Source organism: Sturnira hondurensis, unplaced genomic scaffold (assembly GCF_014824575.4).
Source record: "Sturnira hondurensis isolate 20B ecotype Veracruz unplaced genomic scaffold, ASM1482457v3 Scaffold0017254, whole genome shotgun sequence".
Classification (NCBI taxonomy): domain Eukaryota; kingdom Metazoa; phylum Chordata; class Mammalia; order Chiroptera; family Phyllostomidae; genus Sturnira; species Sturnira hondurensis.
This window is the reverse complement of record NW_028089885.1, coordinates 2,555,013-2,576,440: the sequence shown is the minus strand read 5'-3', so window position 1 is coordinate 2,576,440 and position 21,428 is coordinate 2,555,013. Positions and strand designations below refer to the sequence as shown.

Sequence of the window (21,428 nt, the reverse complement as noted above, 5' to 3'; positions counted from 1 at the left end):
ATGCTTTACTTTTCAGGGACATCTCTGGCTGGCAAGGAACAAGCTCTGAGCTGTGGAGTTGTGTGCCCAGTTTACCGGCTAGGATGAGATGCCCACCTGGGAATGGAGTGGGGGGCAGGTACAGGGAGCTTCGATCCAGGGGGAGAAGAAGTGTGAGAGATGTTTAAAGCACCCCAGCTGTGGAGGCAGGTGGGCCCAGGGACAGAACAGGCGCTCAGAGTCTGCTTCAGAGCCTGCTGGGACCAGCGAGTGAGGGGGCCAGTGGGGAGGATGTGGACGGGTGGGGAGATGAGACCAGTCCTAGCTCTCAGGGCCTGTCAGCCTTAAGTCCTTCCTGCTGTGGGGGATGGAGGTGTTAGTGGTGTGAATGCTGAGCGTGGGCAGAATGGGGAGGCTGCAGCAGGTGGCCGGGCAGGGACAGAGGTTGGGGGGAAAGGTGAGAGGTGGGGGTGCGGTGCATTGGGGTCACCTGGCACCCTGGGCTCCCAGTTGCAGGGAGAACCTGAGCCACTCTGGAAGGAGGGCTCTGGCCTTGCTGCCCACAGCTTGTTGGGGGACCCCTGGGGAGAGCTTCCAGGTGTCCTGGGGGATCAACCAGGAAGGGGTGGGAACATGAAAGACAGCCTGGGACAGGGAGCCTCTGGGCCCTGCCCGGTCCTGGACTTGGTGGTTCCCCACAATTTGGATGCTCTGTCCTGTCGCACCTTCCACACCTAGCCACCCCTTCCCCTCCCAGTCTCTGCTCCCGGAACTCAGCCTGCCCTGCCTGAGCCTCCCTCCACTTCACCCACCAGGAAGGAAGCCACCTTGCCCCCAGAGGGCCTCGGCCCCAGGCCCTTGTCCACCTTGAGGTGCTCCCAGCTCCACCTCTGTGCTTCCTGACTATCTGCTCACCCCCAGGGCTGGCCAGCCTCCTGCTGGTGAATGTCCTCCCCCAGGAGAGAGCAGAGGTGACCCAGCTCCTGGAGGAGGTGGTAGGAGTCGGGGGCACCCAGTCACCCTGGCCTGGAGGGAGAGGCTGAGCCCTATGGAGGCCATAGCACCTGCGGGCACAGCCCAGCAGCCGTGGGAGAGGGCACAGGGCAGCATCGAAGCAGGGCCACCATGCTGAGCCCTCACCACCGCCAGATGGGGAGACCAAGGCTCAGGGAGGGTCAGGTCGCCGGGTCCTGGGCAGGGAGGGGTGGCAAGGCCTGGGTTTGCTCCCCACAGTGTGAAGACCCTCTCGTGGTGTGTGTATCCCTGGGCACTCTTTCGTTGAGCACCTGCTTCGGCAAACAGGCCACAGGGTGCTGGGGCTGGTGTGTGGGGGGCCAGGTTGTGGCTTGGGCACCAACTCCATGGAGCTTTACAGAGGGGAGGGGGCTTGAGTCACTGTTCCCCAGGCAGCTTTCTGCTTTCTAGAAGGCTCCCTTTCCCACAGTGGGAGGAGGCTTATGCTGTTCTCTGTGTTGGCAGGTGAAGGGCGGACGGATGCCCGAGGCAGGGGGACCACAGGGAGCACCTGTGGCAGCAGCGCTGGCGGCGGGCCTTCCAGCCACACTTAGCAGCATCGCCACAGCAACTGGGGACCAGACGGCAGCAGCCTAGGCAGAGGCGAGTGGGCAGAGGCGAGTGGACTGCCTCCCACCATCAGGAGGACAGGAAATGACTGCTGGGCATCAGGCCAGGTGGCATCCCGGGGAGGGGGCGTGTCACTAGAGGGAGGGCTCAGCCACCTCCCGCAGCAAGAGCGCCATGCCAGCAGAGAAAGAGGCGCTGGGGCAGGGGCTGCTGTGGGACCTGGCCTTGCCCCGCCACCCGCACTGAGCACTCAAGGGCTCTGTCATTTGTTGGGCACGCCACCTGCGTCTCAGCGTCCCGTTCTCGTGGGGCAGGAGGAGAGGGCCAGTCCCGTGCTCCTGTCTGGTCCCGCTGCTGCCAGACCATGGGATGTCGGCAAAGCTCAGAGGAGAAAGAGGCGGCACGCCGGTCCCGGCGAATCGACCGCCACCTGCGCTCAGAGAGCCAGCGGCAGCGCCGCGAGATCAAGCTGCTCCTGCTGGGCACCAGCAACTCGGGCAAGAGCACCGTCGTGAAGCAGATGAAGATCATCCACAGTGGGGGCTTCAACCTGGAGGCCTGCAGGGAGTACAAGCCCCTCATCATCTACAACGCCATCGACTCGCTGACCCGCATCACCCGGGCCCTGGCCGCCCTGAAGATCGACTTCCACAACCCCGATCGCGCCTACGACGCCGTGCAGCTCTTTGCGCTGACGGGCCCCGCCGAGAGCAAGGGCGAGATCACCCCGGAGCTGCTGGGCGTCATGCGGCGGCTCTGGGCTGACCCCGGGGCGCAGGCCTGCTTCGGCCGCTCCAGCGAGTACCACCTGGAGGACAACGCAGCCTACTACCTGAACGACCTGGAGCGCATCGCCGCGCCCGACTACATCCCCACTGTGGAGGACATCCTGCGCTCCCGGGACATGACCACCGGCATTGTGGAAAACAAGTTCACCTTCAAGGAGCTCACCTTCAAGATGGTGGATGTGGGTGGGCAGAGGTCGGAGCGCAAAAAGTGGATCCACTGCTTCGAGGGTGTCACAGCCATCATCTTCTGCGTGGAGCTTAGTGGCTACGACCTGAAGCTCTACGAGGACAACCAGACGGTGAGTGGCCAGGCTTTTCCTGTTTGTTCTGCCACCGCTGGCGCCTGGGAAGCAGGTGGGCTTCTGGATGTGTTGAAGGGTGGGGCGGGAGAGGCCGCCGTCGGAAGGGGGCAGGGCAGCCCCAGCGAGGTGAGTCTGGCAGTAGAATGTGGAGCTCAGCGGCTTCCACAGGCTCTGCAGGACCTGGTGTCACACCTGCCGTCAGGACGCCTGCCACAGGGGCAGCTCTCGGTGGCCACCCCAGCCTGGTGGGCCGCAGTCTGACTCGGTGCCCTGACAGGCCTCTAGGTGCCAATCCCTCTGAGTGACCACTCCAGGGCTCCACCACCGGTGCCCCCCACCCTGGGCTGCGACTCCCCTCACCCAGCGCAGACAGCACTGCCCTTGCAGCTCACGCAGGCCCTGGTGCCCAGCAGTGGTAGCCAGTGCTTGGGGTGCAAAGGCCCCGGCTCTGCTGGAGGGGTCCTGCTCCTTGGCAACCAAGAGCGTATTGCTCAGAGCCCAGAGGAGGGGCCCTCAGCTGCCTGGGGGTTGAGGAAGATTTGCTGGGGAGGAGGATGGGGAGGCTGGGCACTGAGAGGGGCTTTGCTGCGGGAGAGGCTGGGGAGAGTCAGGTGCGCTGGGTAATGCTGGAGGCTGGGAGCGGGGTCGGAGGCTCCGCAGGACAGTAGTGGACAAGGCCCGGGCCAGGCAGCCAGCTGTTGGTCTAGGTGGCAGCTCAGTGAATGCACCCGGCACCTACCAGTCTGGGCACTGTGCTGGGTCCCAGAACAGCAGCTCTGGCCCCACCGCCCCACCATGCACATCCTCAGAGTCTGGTATCAGGAGTGCTAAGAACTGTATCTGAGGTTTAAGCCTCAGGGGTTGGGTGCATATATGGGGTCCTTTCAGGCCCCCAGCTCAGGCTGAGAACCATAGTATGTGGAGGGCTCCACAGGTGTGTGCAGCGCACACAGGTGCCAGAGGCAACCCAGCCCCAGTGCCGAGCCAGTGGGGGCTTGAGGGGAGCTGCTGAGCAGGGGAACAGCCAAGTTGCTGGTAGGGGCAAGGAAGAGCACACCACAGCCCAGCCAAGCAGAAGGCCCGGCGCACGAGGCACCATAGCTCCCCGGCTCCCCGGACTGGCGGTGGTAGATAGAGGCCACACAGCCAAACGTGTTAGATACAGGCCACACAGCCAGACAGGGGATAGGCATGGCCAAGGTCTCCCACCACCCCTCCCTGCAGCGGTTCTGTGCCAGGCAGGAACACTGAGCAAAGACTCGGAATTTGCTCTCAAGAGGCCTTTGATCCTGGGTGGAGGGCCTGGAGACAAACGGGGTCTAAAAGGAGCTGTAGGCAGAGTGGGGCTGCGGGTGCCAGGGATTTGGGGCAGCAACAGCTGGCGGGAACCTAGGGGAGGGTGATGATGCCCCTGGGGGACCCACCCCACTGGTAAATTCTACTCCCAGCCTTTAGGGTCCAGGGGACTAGGGCAATGGCAAGGAAGGAGCCTGCTTCTTCATCCGGTCTTCTTAAGACTGGTGGTAGCTTTATTTGGGGCTTCAGCTGGGGAATCCTGACTGGGCCCATAGCCCCCAGGTCGGTGGACGGCTGCAGGCTGCGGCCTCTGTGCTGGGCAGCTGAGCGTTCTCCTGGAGAGATGGTCTGCGCTCCCATAAGGTTCACATGGAGACCCCGCTGTTGGAGAAGGGGAAGCGGCTACAGGCGGCCGTGGAGACAGGAGGCAGGGCTCTCCTCATGTCCCCTTTCTGCATCTGGGGCTCTCCACAGAGCTGTGCCCAGGCAGTGACAGTGCCCCTGGTGGGAGTGGCCCGAGCTGAGGACACTGCCCACGAGGACAGGCCCACATCACTCCCAGCGCCGTGTGTCTTGAGGCTCCAGCCACCCCTTCATCTTCCACCTGCCCTGACGTCAGCCCATGTGTCGCTGCTGGCAGGGGTCATCCCAGCGGACCAGCAAGGCCAGGGTCCTTGATGAGGCCGTGCTGTGGGGGGAGGGCTTGGGCCTGATGGGCCTGTGAGGCAGCAAGGCGAGGCAAGGTGCCCAGCCTGGGCCTGTCGGTGCCAGCACAGGTCTGCCAGCCACACGGACTTCGGGAGTTGGCTCTCGAGGCCTCTGCCCTTTTCTGTTTGTCCTGAGGCTGGTGGTGGCCTGTGCTCTGAGGCCTTCCAGGGCTCTGCTTCCTGGGCTGTCTCCTCTGTCATCTCCGAGGCTGGTGGAGCAAATCCCTCGGCGCTGTGCTTGTCAAACAGACTGTCCATTGGCACACTCTGCCCGCCACGCTTGTGCCCACCGGTGTGCCAGGACGCAGGCCCCGAGGTGTGCGCGGGCCCTGAGTTGGTCCCGTGTTTCATGGAGGAATTTGGCTTTCATCTCTGCTCTCTGAAGCAGTCAACCAGGAATTGGCCCAAGTGTCCTCAAACAGGCCCTCTTGGCTCCAGCCAGCCCATCCCCGCCTCCTGGCTGCCCCTTCCTCTCTCTGGTCTGGCCTTTGTGGACTTCATTCACTCCCATGGGCTCTGCTCTCTCTGGCCTTAAGCACATGACCACCCTGCCCATCCTCCCCTTGCCCACCTGTCCCTGTCCTTCAGGTCTCATCTCAAGTGTCACCTCCTTGAGAGGCCTTCCCTGACCTCAGCTTGGCACCTGCAAGCCCCTCCATTGCAGTCACTCGTTACTGGGTGGGTCCCACTCATGTGGGCGCAAGTGGCTGCACCACCAGGCTGGGTGGAAACCCGGGTGCACAGGCAGCCCACAGGGGCCTCGTCCCCCCAGCCTTCTCCGGGCCCTGTCCCTGTGGGACACCACGGTGGGAAACCCTGGGTGAGGGCAGTGGCTGCTGGTTTGGCTGCCAGTGGGGTTTGCTGTGAAGCCAAGCAGCCTCCTGGAGGCAGCCAGGCCCTGGGGCCCTTCCGAGCATTTTCTAAAGGGAGGGGTTGGCAGCCAGGCCTGTGCCCCGCCTCCTGCTACCACCCTAGTCTCGGCAGGCCCGGGGAGGTGGCTGTTCACCAGAAAAGGAAATTCTTGATGAGAAACTCAAGCAAGCGAGGCTGGAAATTCACTGGATTCCAAATGGTTCTGACCTTTCATGCTCTACCAGCAATATCTCAGGATGGAAAACAAGCAGGCTGCTGAAGAAAGACAATACCCCCAAGATTTCTCCTGCCGCCGGCTGTCTACTGAGGTGGGCCGGCCGCCCAGGAGAGCGCCGGGCCAGGCAGCGAGGAGAGCCTGCCTCTCCCAGTGCCTGCAAGCAGCTCCTGTCACCGCCGCTGGCACACCTCTCCTGTGCCCTGCCCTCCTCCCGCCTGCTGCCATAGGCCTGGGACAGAGCCGCCACCCCTGCCTCCTCCTTTCAGAGGCCTGAACTGTTCTCCTGGGCTCCAGCAAAGGTGCGGCAGCCAAGAACAGGGCATGCTGAGTTTTGCAGAAACCAAACGAGGCTGGGGGCCCAGTGCCAGGCTCTGGACTCAGAGCTCAGGGCTCTTCAGCCCCCTACTCTGCTCCAAGGCCTTGTCTTCCCCTGATGGCGGTTGGCAGAGCCCCCGCCCCCACGCCTGACGGAGGAGCCACAGCCCCCTACCCGCCCGCTGGCATTTGCGTCAGCACGTTGCCACGGGTAACGTCAGGATCTCTGGGTTCCTGGGCACAGAGGGCTGCAGCGAGTGCAGGGCAGCACCTGGGCAGGAGGAGGCAGATTCCAGGCATTCACGGAGCTCAGCAATGAGCCGTGCCCAGCCTTGATAACGGACCGCCCCCTTTTGTTCCAGAGGGTTCCGTGGGCCCTCATCCCCCCGTGCAGTCCGCCAGGCACCCACAGGCTCCAGAGTCCGTAGGCCTCTACTACTCCTATGGGGGCTCCCTTCGACAATGTGGGGGGCCAGAGCAGGGCCCAGGGAGGCATCACCTGACTGATCATGTGCGGCAACAGCTGTGCCTCCTGTCCTTGTCACGGGCAGGTGGGACTACCCAGGCTTAGGACAGGTTATGGGCCCAGGCCTGCAGCTTGTGGCAGCCGCGGGCCCTCCCTGCTCCACGTCTGCCAGGAGAAAGCCAGGCCCGCCTGCCCCAGCCCGCCCTCCGCCAGAGCGCCACTCCCCGGTGGCCCGGCCTTTCTCTCTGCCCGCCCCATGGCCCCTCCCAGGGGTGAAGAGAGGCAAGTTTTAAATCCACAGGCTCAGCCTGGCCCCACTCAGGTGCAGAGACCACCCACCGACCACCCACCTCACCAGGACAGCCCTGGAAGCCATGTGCCTGAGGGTCTGCCACAGGCTTTGAACTTGGCCTGTCCTCAGTCGCAGGGCTCTGCCCCTTCCTCTTTCGTGCCCTGCCAGGGGGTCACAGCACCCTTCTGGAAATCTCAGGAAAGCAGGAAAATGGGGGGTTGCTTGCTGCCCAGCCTCGGCCCCTGCAGATCTGCTAATGGACTATGTGGTCGCTTAATAGTGAAGGGAACCTTCAGAAGAGGCAGATAAAAAGTGTCTGCAAAGTGTCCAAGTGTTCCCATGTGAAAACCCATGGGAGCTCCCTCACTGCCCGTTTCCTGGAGAAGCTGTTATGTTCCCAACGTGTGCCAGGCCTGGTGTGCGCCTGTTGTGTGCCTGTTGTGTGCCTGCTGTGTGCCTGCTGTGTACCTGCCCAGGGGCCAGGCGCCAAGGTGAGCCTGACTATCCCAGAGGCACAAGGGGCTAGTAGGAGGGGACACTCACACCCCACAGTCACAGTGTCATCTCTATAAACCCTGGTGCTGTCTGGGGACACCCACCCCCTCCTTTAGGACCCAGCAGGTAGCAGTTCCCAGGGTAATCTCCCCGCCTTGGCTCCTATGCAGGACCAGCTGGGGCTACAGGTGGGCTGGGCCACAGCAAGGCTTACTGTGGGAGGCCGGGTGTCCCCACTGCGTACCCCACAGATAGCTAGTTAACATGAGTCAAGGAGGGTCCCTTGGGGGGTTGGTGGGACACAGAACATGCCCTTTAGAGACTTAAGTTCTGCAGGTGGCTGTTGCTATACAGCCAGGCTCCAGCCTAGGGGGTCATCTCCCCCAGCCCTGGCCAGTGGTCCCTTGTACAGGTCCCTAAGCCCCTCCCAACCCCTACACGGGTCACAGCCCCCTCGTCCTCCCACCTTGTACAGCGTTTGCCGTGGACATGGGCCTGGCACAGGGTGGTGTTCAGGGAAGGAGGCAGGCAGGCTCAGGAAGAGCGCGAGTTCAGGGCCCTGGCTCCTGGGCGGGCCGTCGCTGGTGCAGGCCCTACTGGGAGCGTGCGTGTGCACTGCACGCCTGAGGAGGGGGCTGCTCAAGGCCGTCCTGTACACACTATGCCACTGTGCCTTGTCATTCAGCTGAAAAGGGAGCTTGTCTCTGTGCTTTAGAGATGGCGTGTCGTGAGTCTGTGCATTGAGGTGACATATGGTGCTACGGTAGGACAGGCTTCTGCCTATTGATCACGGGCTGGTTCTGCTTGTCCGAGGAGGGGATTGCGAAGGGGAATCGGCCGTCTGTGATGACACCCGGCTCAGATTTGGAAGGGGCCTGGCGTGTCGTCAGTGTCCTTAACCAGCCATCTTTGCGGGTGCGGGGTCCCAGGGCACTCTGGAGTCCCCCATGCCCGGGGGGACCGGGTGCTCCAGAGGGGGCTGTGGGATGTGAGCTGGCTTCCACCCTTGGGGGCTGGGCACAGGGCAGTCACCTGGGCTCAGAAAACCTGAATGGCCATCAGGGTCGGCACTGCCCACTGCCCCCACCCTGTCAGCAGCAGGACCACAGGGAGCCGGAGCAGAGCATGTCCCCACTCTGTCGAGGACGTAGATTCAGGAATCCTGCTGCGGGGGCCAGAGAGATGTGCCACTGACCTGCCTGGAGGCCACCAGCCTTCCCCCGCCGGGGCCGTGGTCTCCCTGAGCAGCTCCTTCCAATCTCATGATGTACCGGGACCATGTGCAGTTTGCAACCTCCACAAATTATGGTGACCCTGGGATGGCAGAGGGGCCTGTGCTCCCTTGGAATGGACAGCTCCAGGCACACATCTGAGGAGCTCTGCAGAAGCCCCAGCCCTCAGCCGGGCCGTGACAGCACCTCCCTTGGAAGGCGCAGGGCTCGCCTGGCTATGTGCTCTCCCCAGCTGGTGTCCCCATGAAAGCGCGGACCCAATCTGTCTCTGTGACCCTCACCCTTCCTGAGCATGAGAGGGTACGGCCAGCTGCTGGGGGCAGGGCAGCACTCACAGCTGGATGGCCCAGGTGCTGTCTGCCCTGTGAGCAGTCTCCCGCCTCTGTGCAGGCTCCTCAAGCCTGGGCCTCAGCCAGCGTCCTTTGCCCTGTTGCCTGGCCTTTGTCTTGGCCCTAAAGAGGCTCAGGCCCTCTGCTTCTCACCTCAGTGGCTCCTGGGTCTGAGCCTGTGGCCCTCACTCAGTGAGCAGCTAGCAGTGACCTGCTCCCCAAGGCCCCGAGCTTCCCATAGCTTCAGTGGGTGTCGGCTCCAGCCCGTGATGGGCAGGGGTGAGGTGGAGGGAGGGTGGAAAAGGCAGCAGAGGGCCCTCCCCTGCAGCACAGCCTGGCACCTATTCTCAGCCCCTAGCACTTGCCAGCTAACATTTCTTGGAATAAGACCTCCTCCCCTCTGCTCCCAGGGAGGCAGCAGCCGTCGAGGCCTCTGTCAGTAGTAGCTTCCTCCGTTCCCCTTCCCCTCACACTGGGAGCTTCTGAGGACTCCCATTTCCTCTACCTCTGGGCTTGGCTCCCTGCCCTGAGCAGGTTTTCTGTCAGATGTCAGCCGGGTGAAAAGGACGAGACAGGGCTCTCCTGCTCAGTGTGTCCCCCCACCCCCACTCCACACCACATGGTGGGGCTTTGGGGTGCTTCTGGGGCCTGTTTCTTTGGCCCAGGCTCTGAACCCTTGGGGATCTACTCTGCCACCAAACATGCCAGCCGCCCTTTCTTGGTGGTCAGACGCCAGGTGGGGCTGGCGGGGCAGGGCTCCCCCTCTGAACACCAGTCCCTTGGAGGGTGGAGCTGGATTGCAACAGCTCACAACTGTCAATTGTTCAATTTTTAGGAATTTCTGGGTGATTTGACATCATGTTGTAGCTTAAAATCAGCCAGGTGAGAATGATCGCAGCATGGCACTCGGCAGACGCTTGACATCACCTCCCAATGGGTTGTTAAACACTCACCAGCCTGCCACATCCTGTGGCTCTCAACCCCGGCCCAGGGGCTCTGTCTGGGTCAGGCTCAGCTAGGGGCGAATTACAGGATTAGCTGCCCCCCTCTTTCTGCAGAGCCGGCAATGCCCCTGCTTTTCAGCCTCCTCCCGGACTCCTCAGCGATCCCCTCCTCTCCCCCGTGAATGCACGTGTTACTTCTGCTCACATTCATCCCATTTGAGAACGGCAGTTTCCCAGAGTGGCTCCTGCTCGTCCACCCTCCACCCCCCACTTCCCGCTCTCCCCAGGCAGATTTTACAAGAATCCTGTGCAGAGAAGCAGACTCAGAGCTGGGCGGCTCTGCCTGCTCTCGGGCAGCACATCAGCAGACTAGCATGAGACCATCTGCTCAAGCTGGGGCCCTTCCTGCGTGCTCCGTCTGGGAGAGAAAAGCCCGTACTGCTCACTCAGGAAGCACTCCTTACACACCTGTGTGCACAGCCAGCTGGGGACAGAGGCAAGTGTCCCTTCCTCCTCTCAGGTCAGATGGCGCAGCAGCGAGCAGTCCCTGCGGGGCTGGAGTGGCTTCCCCAGCACCCACTTCCACGCGTGCTGCGGCTGGGCTCAAGGCCCCTGTGCAGTGGCTGTCTGGGCCCAGGGATGCTAGGAAGCCCTCCTCTGCCCCAGAGACCAACTGGCAGGAGAGGAGGCCCAGACATCAGGAGCAGGACTTCAGCAGGTTGGAGTGAAGGAGGGGCGGTGATTTGGACTTGATCTGGACCTCACAGAACCTAGCCTGGGCCTTGAGTGTTGAGGGGCAGCCAGCACAGGCAGGGTCGAGGGTCTGTCTGGGGCCGCGGAGAGTCTGGGCCTGGGCACCTGGCAGAAGGGGCCAGGTCCCAGGTGCTGCAGAGTCCAGGGGATGGTGTAGCCAGGGTTCGCTGGGGTCTCTACAACCTGCACATCTGTGTGCTCCCCACCCTTTGCCACCTGACCTCTCCCAACAACGCCCCTCCGACTGGCAGAACACCTCCATTCTGCGCTCACAGGCCCTTCAGGACAGAGGAATGTCCCCAGCCTGTGTCCTGCTCAACCACTGGGCCAGTGTGGTAATTAACGTTCTGGGCACATTAGCTCTGCTCCTTAGGTACATATCAGGCAGCTCTGGGTTTTAAGATGCAGATTATTATTCTTTAAGGTATTTTTATAATTCAAGACTAAAACACAACTTCTTCACTCTTCAAGAATAGCATGGGAGGCCAAGCTGACTTGGGGACCCTCAGCATAGATTGGGGCCAGAGTGGGGTATCTGCCCGCAAACAACACCAAGAAATATTTCTGGTCTAACAGAGAACAAGCTTGGGCCACCCCTGGCGGGGCTGGGCTTGCAGCCCACCCAGTCCCATCTTCATCACCCCTGGTTGATGTATCCCCCGCTCACGTACTTTTTCTAGTCCCATTAATAGAGCCAGTCAGCCAAAGGCCCTGGGCCTCATATCCTGATGTTGTCACTAAGGCCAGCCCCAACCCACAGTTCTGCACACCTTTTGTGGCCTTAGTGACCCCATGAAGGCTAACAACATCCCGACGTCGGGAGGCCTGGAATGCCCAGGCCAGCACGGCCCATAGGAGTGGCCATAGGCGAGTCCTTCCCCACGGGGCCACACAGCCTCCCTCCAGCAGTGGCAGGTGGGAGCTGGGAAATGTGTGACCTGCTCAACATTCCCCCAAAGCCACAGCCTCTGCCTGCGGTGTCCCAGGCTCCAGGAATCCAGGTCTGTAGCTCATTACATCTACTGAGGAAAGAACACTCTGGAACAGCTGACCCCGGCAACCTGTGGTTCTTGGGCCGTTTCCAAGCCCTGGCCCAACGGGAAAGATGCTAAGGGAAGACGTCTGCTCTGTGGCCCTTTGTTAGTGCTGGCCAGGCCCACGGCATGCAATCCCCTCTGGCTCCTCTCAGCCTCAGCGGCCCAAGGACAGGACCACTGCGGCGAGAGGGAGCAGTCCCCGGCCCTGGGCAGCCTCAGCTTGGAGGACCTGGCCCAGTCGTGGCTTCCTCCTCTGTGAAGTGGGACAGACCTTCAGCTCAAGGACAGAAGGACGTAGTTTTGGCAATACCTGCCATTATCTGTGCCCATGTATGGGGCCCATAGGGCCCGGAACTGTGGGGCGTGTGTTCTGATAAAGGAGAGTGCCGGTCACTGGGAAGCAGACGCCAGCTGGCTGGGCAGGCCAGCTGACTTCTCCTGGCTCCCATGGCCTCACCTGGGATGCTGGTGACCCTGCCTGATCCTGGTGGCAGGGAACACCATGTAGGACAGGACTGCCATTGTGCCATTTTATTTCCCTCTCATAAGAGATGGCCACAAGGTCACCTGGACAAGCAAGTGGGCAGAGCCCTTGTGCACAGCATGAGGCACCCCCAAGGCCGAGGCCAGCCCACTGTAGATCAGGCTGGGTCCCATGCATGGCCCAACCCAGTGTGGCCCATTCAGAGTAAAAAGGCCTGTCCCTCCCTCATCAGCCTGTCCCTAGTGCTTCTGTCACTCTATGTGGCCTCCGCGGAGCCCATTGGCAGCTGTCCTGTCCCCTCTGCCCATAGACCTGCCTAGGCCTCAGGCTCCAGGCTGCAAGTGCCCCTCAGGGTGCTGGTCAGGCCTGCCCTGCTTTCCTCTGATGCCCAGACTTAGTAGGCTGGCCTGTTACAGCCCAGCTGACCAGGGGACCTGGCATGGGGGTCTCGGAGCAAAGACGCTGGGGCACTGCCAGGCCTGGCATAGTGCAGGTCCCTCCTGAGGGCATCCCAGACCCCGGCTGCAGGGGAATGAGGCCCAGCGAGGGTAGATCTGGACAGCAAGGAGCCCTTGGGCACAGAGGCCTGACTGTCCCCCAGGGCTGCAGGGATCAGACTGAGACACTGTGTGTGATCCCAGCCTGGATTCAGAGAGACGGAGGCCACGGCCCAACGACCAGTCCAGCCTTTGGCGCACCCTCCCCTCAAACCTCGTCACTGCTCCCACCCAGCGCTCTGTCCACAGACGCAGCTCTGGGCCCCCTCCCAAGCCGCCTGTGCCATGGCCACCCGAGACAACTCACATGACAGCCTCTCCTTAGCTCTCCATGGCCCTGTGGCCAGAGTGCCCTGCCCACCTGTGGCCTGGCCTAGGGGTCACCCTGAACTGTCCCCATGCTCTCGCCCAACACCGCTTGCCTTAGAAGACATGCTGACTGCCCTGGGTGTGATGCGGGTGGGGTGGAGTGAGGTGTTTGGGGACCCCTCCAGGAGGCACTGATCCCTGAGCTATACAAGCCAAAGGCCAAGACCACCCTAGTGAAGACAAAGGCTTAGGACCAGAAATGGCCCACCCAGCCCGTGTCACCTCCCCGCCTCATCTGAGAGGCTGGCTGGTGCCAGCCAGGTGAGCGCTGGGAGAGCACTGTCAGCTGTTGGCAGCCCGGCAGGTGTGGGTGTGCTGGCAACAGTAACAATCCCGCGTGAGCCGCACACTGCTTTCAGGCTTGATTTGGTTTGGTTTCTGCATAGCGGCTCATACCTCACTACGTGGATTTTATAACCCACAGAGGGAATGTGGTCTTGAGTCCGGTCCTTGGTCACTGTCCAGAAAGTTTCATCTCGGAGAGCCCTCCGAGTTGGCCGGGCCCTGGTGTGGGCAGTGCCTATGGCTCACGGGGGCTAGGAAGTGGCTATGCCGCACATCAGCCTCTTGGCTACTGTCTGTGCATCTTGTGACCAGGTCATTGGCGGGGGATAGAGAAAGCATTCTCTTCCCTGAAGCAGCTGCTCAGAAACATCAGGAAGCTTTTGCCCTGGCTCCGCTAGCTCATGAACTTCCGGCAGCTCCTCCGAAGGGCCGTTAGCAGCCCCAGCAGCCTGCGTGGCCCTGCCACACTGCCAAATCCTGGGCAGGATAAAGCCATCAGCCACTGCCTTGGGCACGCACAGCGACGGGCACTGGGTTAGGAACAGCCACTCCCAGGCTCAAGGTCTCCGTTGTGGCAGGGCCTGGGAGCCATGGGAAGTCCCAGGGGCTGCAGAGTTTTCCTAAGTCCCGTCCCAGCTGTGTGACTGCACCAGCACACGCATGGGGATCCTTTGATCCAGTTCTCGATAGAGCCAAGACCTGGAAGGCTGCATTTGCCCAGCTCTCCCACTTCCTGCCGAGCAAGAAGCCAGGGTAAGGCAGTGATGACCCAAATTCTTTTTTTAAGCATGAGCATGTCTGAAATCCATCGTGTTGGCCACAGGCAGAGGGTCCCCACTGGGAAATCTACCCACGTCTTCAACCTCTCACTGCAGGAACTGGCCTCCAGCCACTGCCAGTGGTTTTCACCAGCCTTCGCTCCTGCAGGTGTGACCTGGGAGCGCCCAGGAACGCAGGAGAGCACGGCTTGCTGAGCAGAGTCAGACGAGGTTGTTAGCCTCATAGGCTGCAGGGGGTCCTCTGGAGCTGAAAGAGGAGGCGCTTCTTACACTCTGGTTTCCTCCCGGTGAGAGTGACACCGGCAAGCCCTGGGCCAGGCCTGAATCTGTTGGCAGCTTCCAGTCTGCACACACCTGCATCCTGCCGTTCACTAATTTCCCATCAGTGACTGACAGCAGGGGGACTGGGATCAAGCCAGCAAGGTTTAATATAAAGACAAATAGAGAACAGTTCTCATTTCAGTTCAAGCAAAAATGAACTGGAAAAAGCATTCTTTCCTGCAGAGTGGGAGGAAGGTCAAGGTGAGAGTAGGCTGCTGGCCTGCCCGGGGGCCCTTTCCCTCTCTGTGCCTGGGCGTGGAACCGGGGAGCAGGACATGGGAGCTCCAGGCCCTTTCAGACCCAGTGCTCCCAGTGTTGGCCTGGGAATTTGCTGCCCCGGAAGTGGGAGTCTTAGGCACACCCGAGTCACAGCCTCAAGTTACAGGATGCCTGCCATCAAGGTCACACTTACTCCGGGGCTATGGCCGGCACTGGCAGCAGGAATGGTCTTTTCTTGCTCTAAAATCCTTCAAGTTACTGATTCTGAGGTTCAGCGAGAGCAGAAAGCAAACAGTGGTGNGGGAGCTCCAGGCCCTTTCAGACCCAGTGCTCCCAGTGTTGGCCTGGGAATTTGCTGCCCCGGAAGTGGGAGTCTTAGGCACACCCGAGTCACAGCCTCAAGTTACAGGATGCCTGCCATCAAGGTCACACTTACTCCGGGGCTATGGCCGGCACTGGCAGCAGGAATGGTCTTTTCTGGCTCTAAGATCCTTCAAGTTACTGATTCTGAGGTTCAGCGAGAGCAGAAAGCAAACAGTGGTGTGTGCGTTTGGGGGCTTCAGGCCTGTGCTGGGCAGGCCTGCCCACTGCCAGTGTCCCGGTGGGCTTGCTCTTGGGGGCTTCAGGCCTGTGCTGGGCAGGCCTGCCCACTGCCAGTGTCCCGGTGGGCTTGCTCAGGCTCCCCAGAGGGCGGCTCAGTCAGACGGATGAAGCACCCTGGCTGGGGACAAGAAAGCGCTCTGGCTGCAGGCCTACCTCCAGCTCACTCTGGGGCCCTGGGTGGGACCAGGACATGGCCGGGACCCCAGGGTTGTGTACCCACCTGTGCCCATTTGGGTTGCCTGGGTCCAGGCTGTCCCAGTGGCACAATTCCGGGCCCTGTCTCGTCCCTTGCCTAGCTCCTGAGTAGTCGGGGCAGTGCAGCCACCAGGCCCAGCATGGGCTGGGAGCTCGGAACAGTCTTGCATGTTGTGGCTGGCCACAGGGTGAATGGAAGGGCGAGAGCTGGGCTAGCCACACATGTATTGTGGCGCCCCGGTCCTCAGACCTGTGCCAGGCACCAGGGGCGAGGTGGTGGGGTCCCAGCCGTAGTCCTAACTCCCTGGGGGCTGATGTCCAGGTGGGGAGATGAGGGCGGGGCAACAGAAGCTTCTGGGCCCCTGCACTGTCATGGGGCTCTGCACACACGACCTCTGAGCCCTCAACCCAGCAGGGTGGCCCCCACCACACAGATGAGGGAACTATTCTTATTTCAAGAATAAGTTGCCCTAGTGGCACGGCTGGTCTGTCACCTGAAGAGGAACCTTGGCTGTCCCCTACACAGGGGGCTGCGGGAGCTGGGAGGCTGCCACCCTTTCCACTACTTAGGGTCACCCCAGCCCTTTCCACACTGTACAGTGGGGAAACCAGGCACCAGTGAACAGGCTGGTCCAGAGTGGGTGGGGAGGAAAGAAGGCTGTGTGAGACTGAACTGCTTCGTGCGGCAGGAAGTAGCACTCTGCTGTTTCTGGCGGGTTCGGAACACAGGTTTCAGGCTATTAGGGCCTGAGTTACGGCTCTGTTGCAGCCTGTTATCTTGTTTAAACAGCCCTGGCTGTTTGAAGTGGCAGGCCTGCTCACGGTTACCACGAGGTTTGCAATTGTCACTGGATGGGAGAGCGGTGGGGGCCGGAGACGGGGACAGGCAAGCAGTGACTCTGACTTCCGGACTCCTCAGAATATGTTTGTTTCCGCCCCAAAGAAGCCCCATCTGTCGCTGGCCTCAGGGCTGCAGGGCCGGGCCCTCTACAATGGGCTCTTCTGAGTCCCCCGGGGTGGGCAGAGGAGCAGGTGGGGTGGGGCGAGAGGTGGTGGCCGCTCTCGAGCCCCACTCGTCCCTGGGGAAGGTCAGGTGCCTGTGAAGACCTGAGGCACAGAAGTGTCTGGTGGCAGGTGTGCTCCTCCTAGTTGCTCATCTTTGCCTGTCACTTGCTAATCTCCCTCCTGACAAGTCCTGCAGCCTCAGGGCTGTCTGTCTGCAGGTGGCAGTTGGGGGTAGAGGAAGCAGGACCTGGAGGAATGGCTCGTCCTCACCCTGGGAACACAGCAGTGGAGTCAGGTCCTGGGGCTTCTGTACACGAAGCCCCTGGGGTTTGGCCACCAGCGGCTCAACTAGGGAAATAATACCCAAGGCTTCATCCCCCAAGACATAGGGTCACGTCATTCCGATCATTTTAAAGCCGAAGAGCACCTGCTTGTCAAACACCTCCTAGTCAGTTTCGCCAGAGTGACCCACTGAGCCATGGAGCTGAAGTGAGGAAGGACACAGGCCAGCTGTCAGTGAAAGGCCAGGCAGTGCCCAGCCCTGCTGTCGTCCACATTCCCAGCCAAATGTTAAGCACGGAGAAGGAAGGGCTGGGAAGGGGGGCAGTCTCTGGGCCCCTCCCCACCCTCCCTATCAGACCGTTTGTGGGCCAGGGCAGATGCACCGGTGGGGGACGGTGGGGCAGGGCACTCGGGCACCCACGCCTGCTCTCAGCCCAGCCCCCGCACCCGTGGCTGCCATGCCAAATGCCCACAGCCGGCACCATCTGGCCCTGCCTGCCATAGCCCCACATTAGGCAGACTGCCCTGGCTGGGCTCTGGGGAGAGCGGTCCCCGCGACAGCCCGGCACCACACTCATGGGCCAGCCACGAGCTGCAAGGAGTGGGTCCACTGGGCCTCAAAGCTCTGCAGCAAATTAAGAGGAGGAATTACAACAATTGTGACTTGGGGGGGGCATGTCAAGTGCAGGGGCGGGGGGAGGGCTGGGGAAGACCTCTGGGAGCCTTCCTCCCTGTGGGTTAGGAAGGAACAGCATGGCCCCCAGGCGGGAGGGGAGGGTGCTCATGGGATGAGTCCAAGAGCCGGGCAGAGTGTGTGGGGGTCACCCAGTCATGTTGGAAGCCGTTGGAGAGCCTTGCCCAATGAGATAACGTGATCTGGTTGGCTGTGATGGGCTGTAATGGGGGTCACACAGCAGAAGCAGGAAGTCAGGTCTCAGCAAGAGGGGAAGGCATGGCAGCGGGAAGGAGGGGCATGGACAGATTTGAAGGGACAGCCCTGTTCTCCCTCCTGCCCCTCCCCCCAATATCAGCTCACTAGCCATCACCCCTCCCTCCACACTGCCTGCCCTCTGGTTCACACTGTGTAGTGCTAGGCAGTGGGCATGTGTGTCTCCTCCTCTGGGTGACTCAGTCCTCGTAAGTCAGGCGGCTCCCTGCTCTTCTCTGTCCCTCAAAACAGGGGAGTGCTCAGTGGAGCTTAAGGTACATCTGAGAGTGAGGCCAGGGTCCAGCGAACAGGTTCGGGGAGGACGGCCAGGGCGGGGCTTGCAACTAGCTCTGCACCCAGAAAGGTGCTCTGTGTGGGGGGCAGGTCACAAGGCCTCCAGCCCCCTTGTTATGTACCTGTTGACCACATTTCAGTTGTGACTCGCCTCCCAATAGGCTGAAATAACTGCCCTCTCATGGCCGTGGGGACCTGAGGCCCTCAAGAAAGGCAGAGCCCAAGCAGAGCCAGGCAGCTGCAGGGCTTCAGAGCAGAGAGCACCTCGCTCAGGCCCCACCCTGCGGGGCTGCCTGCTGCCTCATGCACATCACCCAGGCTGAAGTGAGCAAGGAAAAGGGGGCTCAGATGGAAATGGGTGGGCACTGAGGTGAGTGTTCATCTGACCAAGGGTCCTGAGAGCAGAGTGGCTGGAGGCGGGTGTGGGGCACCAAACGGGAGTCCCCCAGTGGCTGTGACTGGTAGAGGGGCATGGGACTGTGAGCTGCTGTCCCTGCTGTGTGTCTTGGTTTTGACACCCCAAGGGCCCAGGCTTGGGGAGCGAGTTTGGCTGACCCTGGGCCTGGGGAGAGGGGCAGGCGGCCGCACTCCCCGTGGACCCCTGTTGCCCGCGTGGCTGGTCCAAGCGTCACCGCTCTGTGCAGCCCCTGCAGACTGGCTCCGGGAATAGTCAGTGGTTCATTGATCCACTGGCCTCGCTGCCCCGTCTCTCCAGCCCAGCACAGCAGCACTTAGGTTTGTGGGAGGAAGAAGTGGGGAGTGGAACCAGACTGGTCTGGAAGTGACCCTGGTCATCCACCTCTGTCCCCAGACCCCTTCCCATTTCCTAGGGCCCGCAGTGGTGGGGGACATGATGTCCCACAGGTGTCTGGCTATCTGAGGCTCTCCTTGGAGTGGGGACGAGGGGAATGACAAGCAGAGGGGCCAAGGCAGGCGAGGTGAGCCCCTCTAGTCCCAGTTTCCACATCTGTAAAATGGGGGCAGTGGGGGGAGCCCTCCACAGCGTCTCTCCCGGGTGTGTCTGGGCACCACTTCTTACAGACGAACAGAGCTGGACACCTGCCCAGAAGTACCATGGCAGCCTCCACACAGAGGAGGGAGCGACACCCACGCTTTCGGGGTGGTCGTCAAGCTAATTCTGCCGACGGTGACAGAATGTCAAGGTGACATTCGGGAGATGCCACCCAGGGCTCCGTCAGCAACAGCGCCATCTCCCGGCCTCCCAGTCCACCAGAAGGCCCACCCCAGCCAGGAGCAGGTCACCAGAAGGGCCTTCCCACTGCCCTGTCCCTCAGGGAGAACAGGGTTCCCCCCAGATTCCCAGAGGCCCTCACCGTCCCCTACCCCCACCCCAGCAAGCAGACAGTGACAGACAGCTGTGGAGGGACACTTGGCCTGGCTCACATATCCACCACCTCCTCCCGCCATCAGCCTGTGTTGGTGTGTTGGGCTCTGAGGGTGGAGGCTTCCTCCTGGTTGTCATGGAAATGGCAGCAAGTCTACTGAGTGTCTGGATACTAAGCTCAGTGGAGGGAGGGGAGCAGCCCCGCTGGGCGGCAGCTGCCGTCACAGACTCAGCAGCGTGGCACTGGCAAGGCCCTGAGGGGCTGTCATGCTTCTCAGCCTGAGAGTACAGAGGGCAACTCAGAGATTCCCTCACCCTCTGTCTCCCTGTGGGTGGCTGACCATGACCACATCTGCCCTCTCATCCACATGGGGTTGTGGTGATTCCGTCCGGGTGCTGGGGAAGCCAAGCACACGGGCCCTGTCCTCCAGGAATCGCTTCCAATAAGGGCACTCAATTCTGTGGGGCTGGCTGGGGGTGGAGAAGCACAGATTCCAGCAGGTGACGGCAACTAGGGCTGCCTGGGGAGGCCCAAGCTCTGAGTCCCCGTCCCTGCAGGCATGAGCAGGATGACTCAGGCTCCTCCACCTGCTCCCTCGCTGGGCCTCTGCGGAGAAGGGCAGCGTGCTGCTGGGCTGCNCTGGGGAAGCCAAGCACACGGGCCCTGTCCTCCAGGAATCGCTTCCAATAAGGGCACTCAATTCTGTGGGGCTGGCTGGGGGTGGAGAAGCACAGATTCCAGCAGGTGACAGCAACTAGGGCTGCCTGGGGAGGCCCAAGCTCTGAGTCCCCGTCCCTGCAGGCATGAGCAGGATGACTCAGGCTCCTCCACCTGCTCCCTCGCTGGGCCTCTGGGGAGAAGGGCAGTGTGCTGCTGGGCTGCACAGTTTTTGTCTGCCTGTCTCTGCCTCCTGCCATTGGCCCCCACGTACTTCAGAACCTCCTTGAGCACGGGGGAGGGTCTAGAATGGCCTCCCCCTTAGACTCAAAGGCAGAGTGGCAGGCAGTCCCCAGGCCCCGGCCAGGCAAGCGAGGCAAGCACACAGCCCAGCAGCCAAGGGAGGCCAGGAAATCTCAGACCTGGAGGCGGGACCCAGCCGCTCTCCCTGCACCCGTGTGCAGTATGGTGGGGACCAGAGAGCAGTGGTGAGGACAGGCTTCTTACAATGGGGACTGTCAATGGAGGCTTCAGGCCAGTACGAGCACCCCGGCAGTGCCAACACACACAAACTCCAAGCTGCCCCAGGGTCCCCTGGGAATACTGGTTCGGGACAGGAAGTGGCAGGCCTAAGGGCAAACTGTGTAGTTTGGTGGTAGAATGAGGGCTGGCGCCAGGCCAGTAGCGCATTTCTGTAGGAACGCAGGGTGGACAGGCACCTCCACCCCACCCACCCCAACCTAACCACACTCCTGACACTCCGGGTCCCTGAGAGCCCCCCACACGCAGGGGTGGGCTGTCTGAAGTCCAAGGTCCCCTGTGGCAGCCGACCAGAGGCCTTTGGTCATGGCGCCGGAGAAGCCACAGAACTCGAGTGCCTGGCTCCAGGGCCCAGCGTCATATACTCAAATAGGTTTAATCTCACCCATGACTCAACGGGACTGGAGCCCCCGGCACCCGAGAATGATAGGCATTGCCTCTGGCACCAGTGCCCAAGGCTCCCCCTCCACCCCACACCCCTGGGGCTCGCTTCTCCCATACCACAGAGTGGAGTCCCCAGGCTGGGTCCCAACGTGCATTTCTGGTTTCCAAGGGGCGCCTCTCCTGCTCCCCCAGCTGCCAAGTCCCTCAGCTTCCTGGCCCCCACACATGCCAGGTGCCAATGTTCACTGGGTCAGCTGCCCTTTGACCCTCAGTCAGTGGCAACCTAAGACACTGGAAGGTCCAGGGTCCCGGTCAGTGGAAATGCCTCCACAGGGTGTGTGGCCAGGGTTGCAGGGAGCACATGGTGTGCAGCCAGAACAGATGACCACAACCAGCATCATGACGTCACTGGGACAGCAGGTCTGGGGTCAGGAAGGAGTTGTTGGCTGTTGGAGGAAGAGATAGCCAACCCACAGGACACTTGTCTGGGAGCCTGGGTGGGACAGTGTGGTTCAGGAAGGCGCCCCTCCTGCGAGGGTGGGGCACTTCAGGCTGGGTCCCGACGAGCAAATAACAAATATGGGGGGTGGGGGAGCTCAGTGCAGCTGAAACCTGTGCAGAGTCACCAGAG

The 21,428-nt window shown here is 61.5% G+C and overlaps 2 protein-coding genes across 2 annotated transcripts in view; one reads left to right on the top strand and one right to left on the bottom strand.

Moving 5' to 3' along the window:
• Window positions 1–21,428, bottom strand: part of RSPH14 (radial spoke head 14 homolog) — a 79,126-nt gene that overhangs the window by 33,487 nt on the left and 24,211 nt on the right. The window lies entirely within an intron of this gene.
• GNAZ (G protein subunit alpha z) overlaps window positions 1–21,428 on the top strand; it is a 54,751-nt gene that overhangs the window by 23,917 nt on the left and 9,406 nt on the right. Inside the window, exon 2 of the mRNA XM_037067349.1 lies at window positions 1,459–2,650. Within this exon, the coding sequence (XP_036923244.1) occupies window positions 1,928–2,650 (723 nt within the window). The 5' untranslated portion in view covers window positions 1,459–1,927. The remainder of the gene's footprint in view (window positions 1–1,458; window positions 2,651–21,428) is intronic.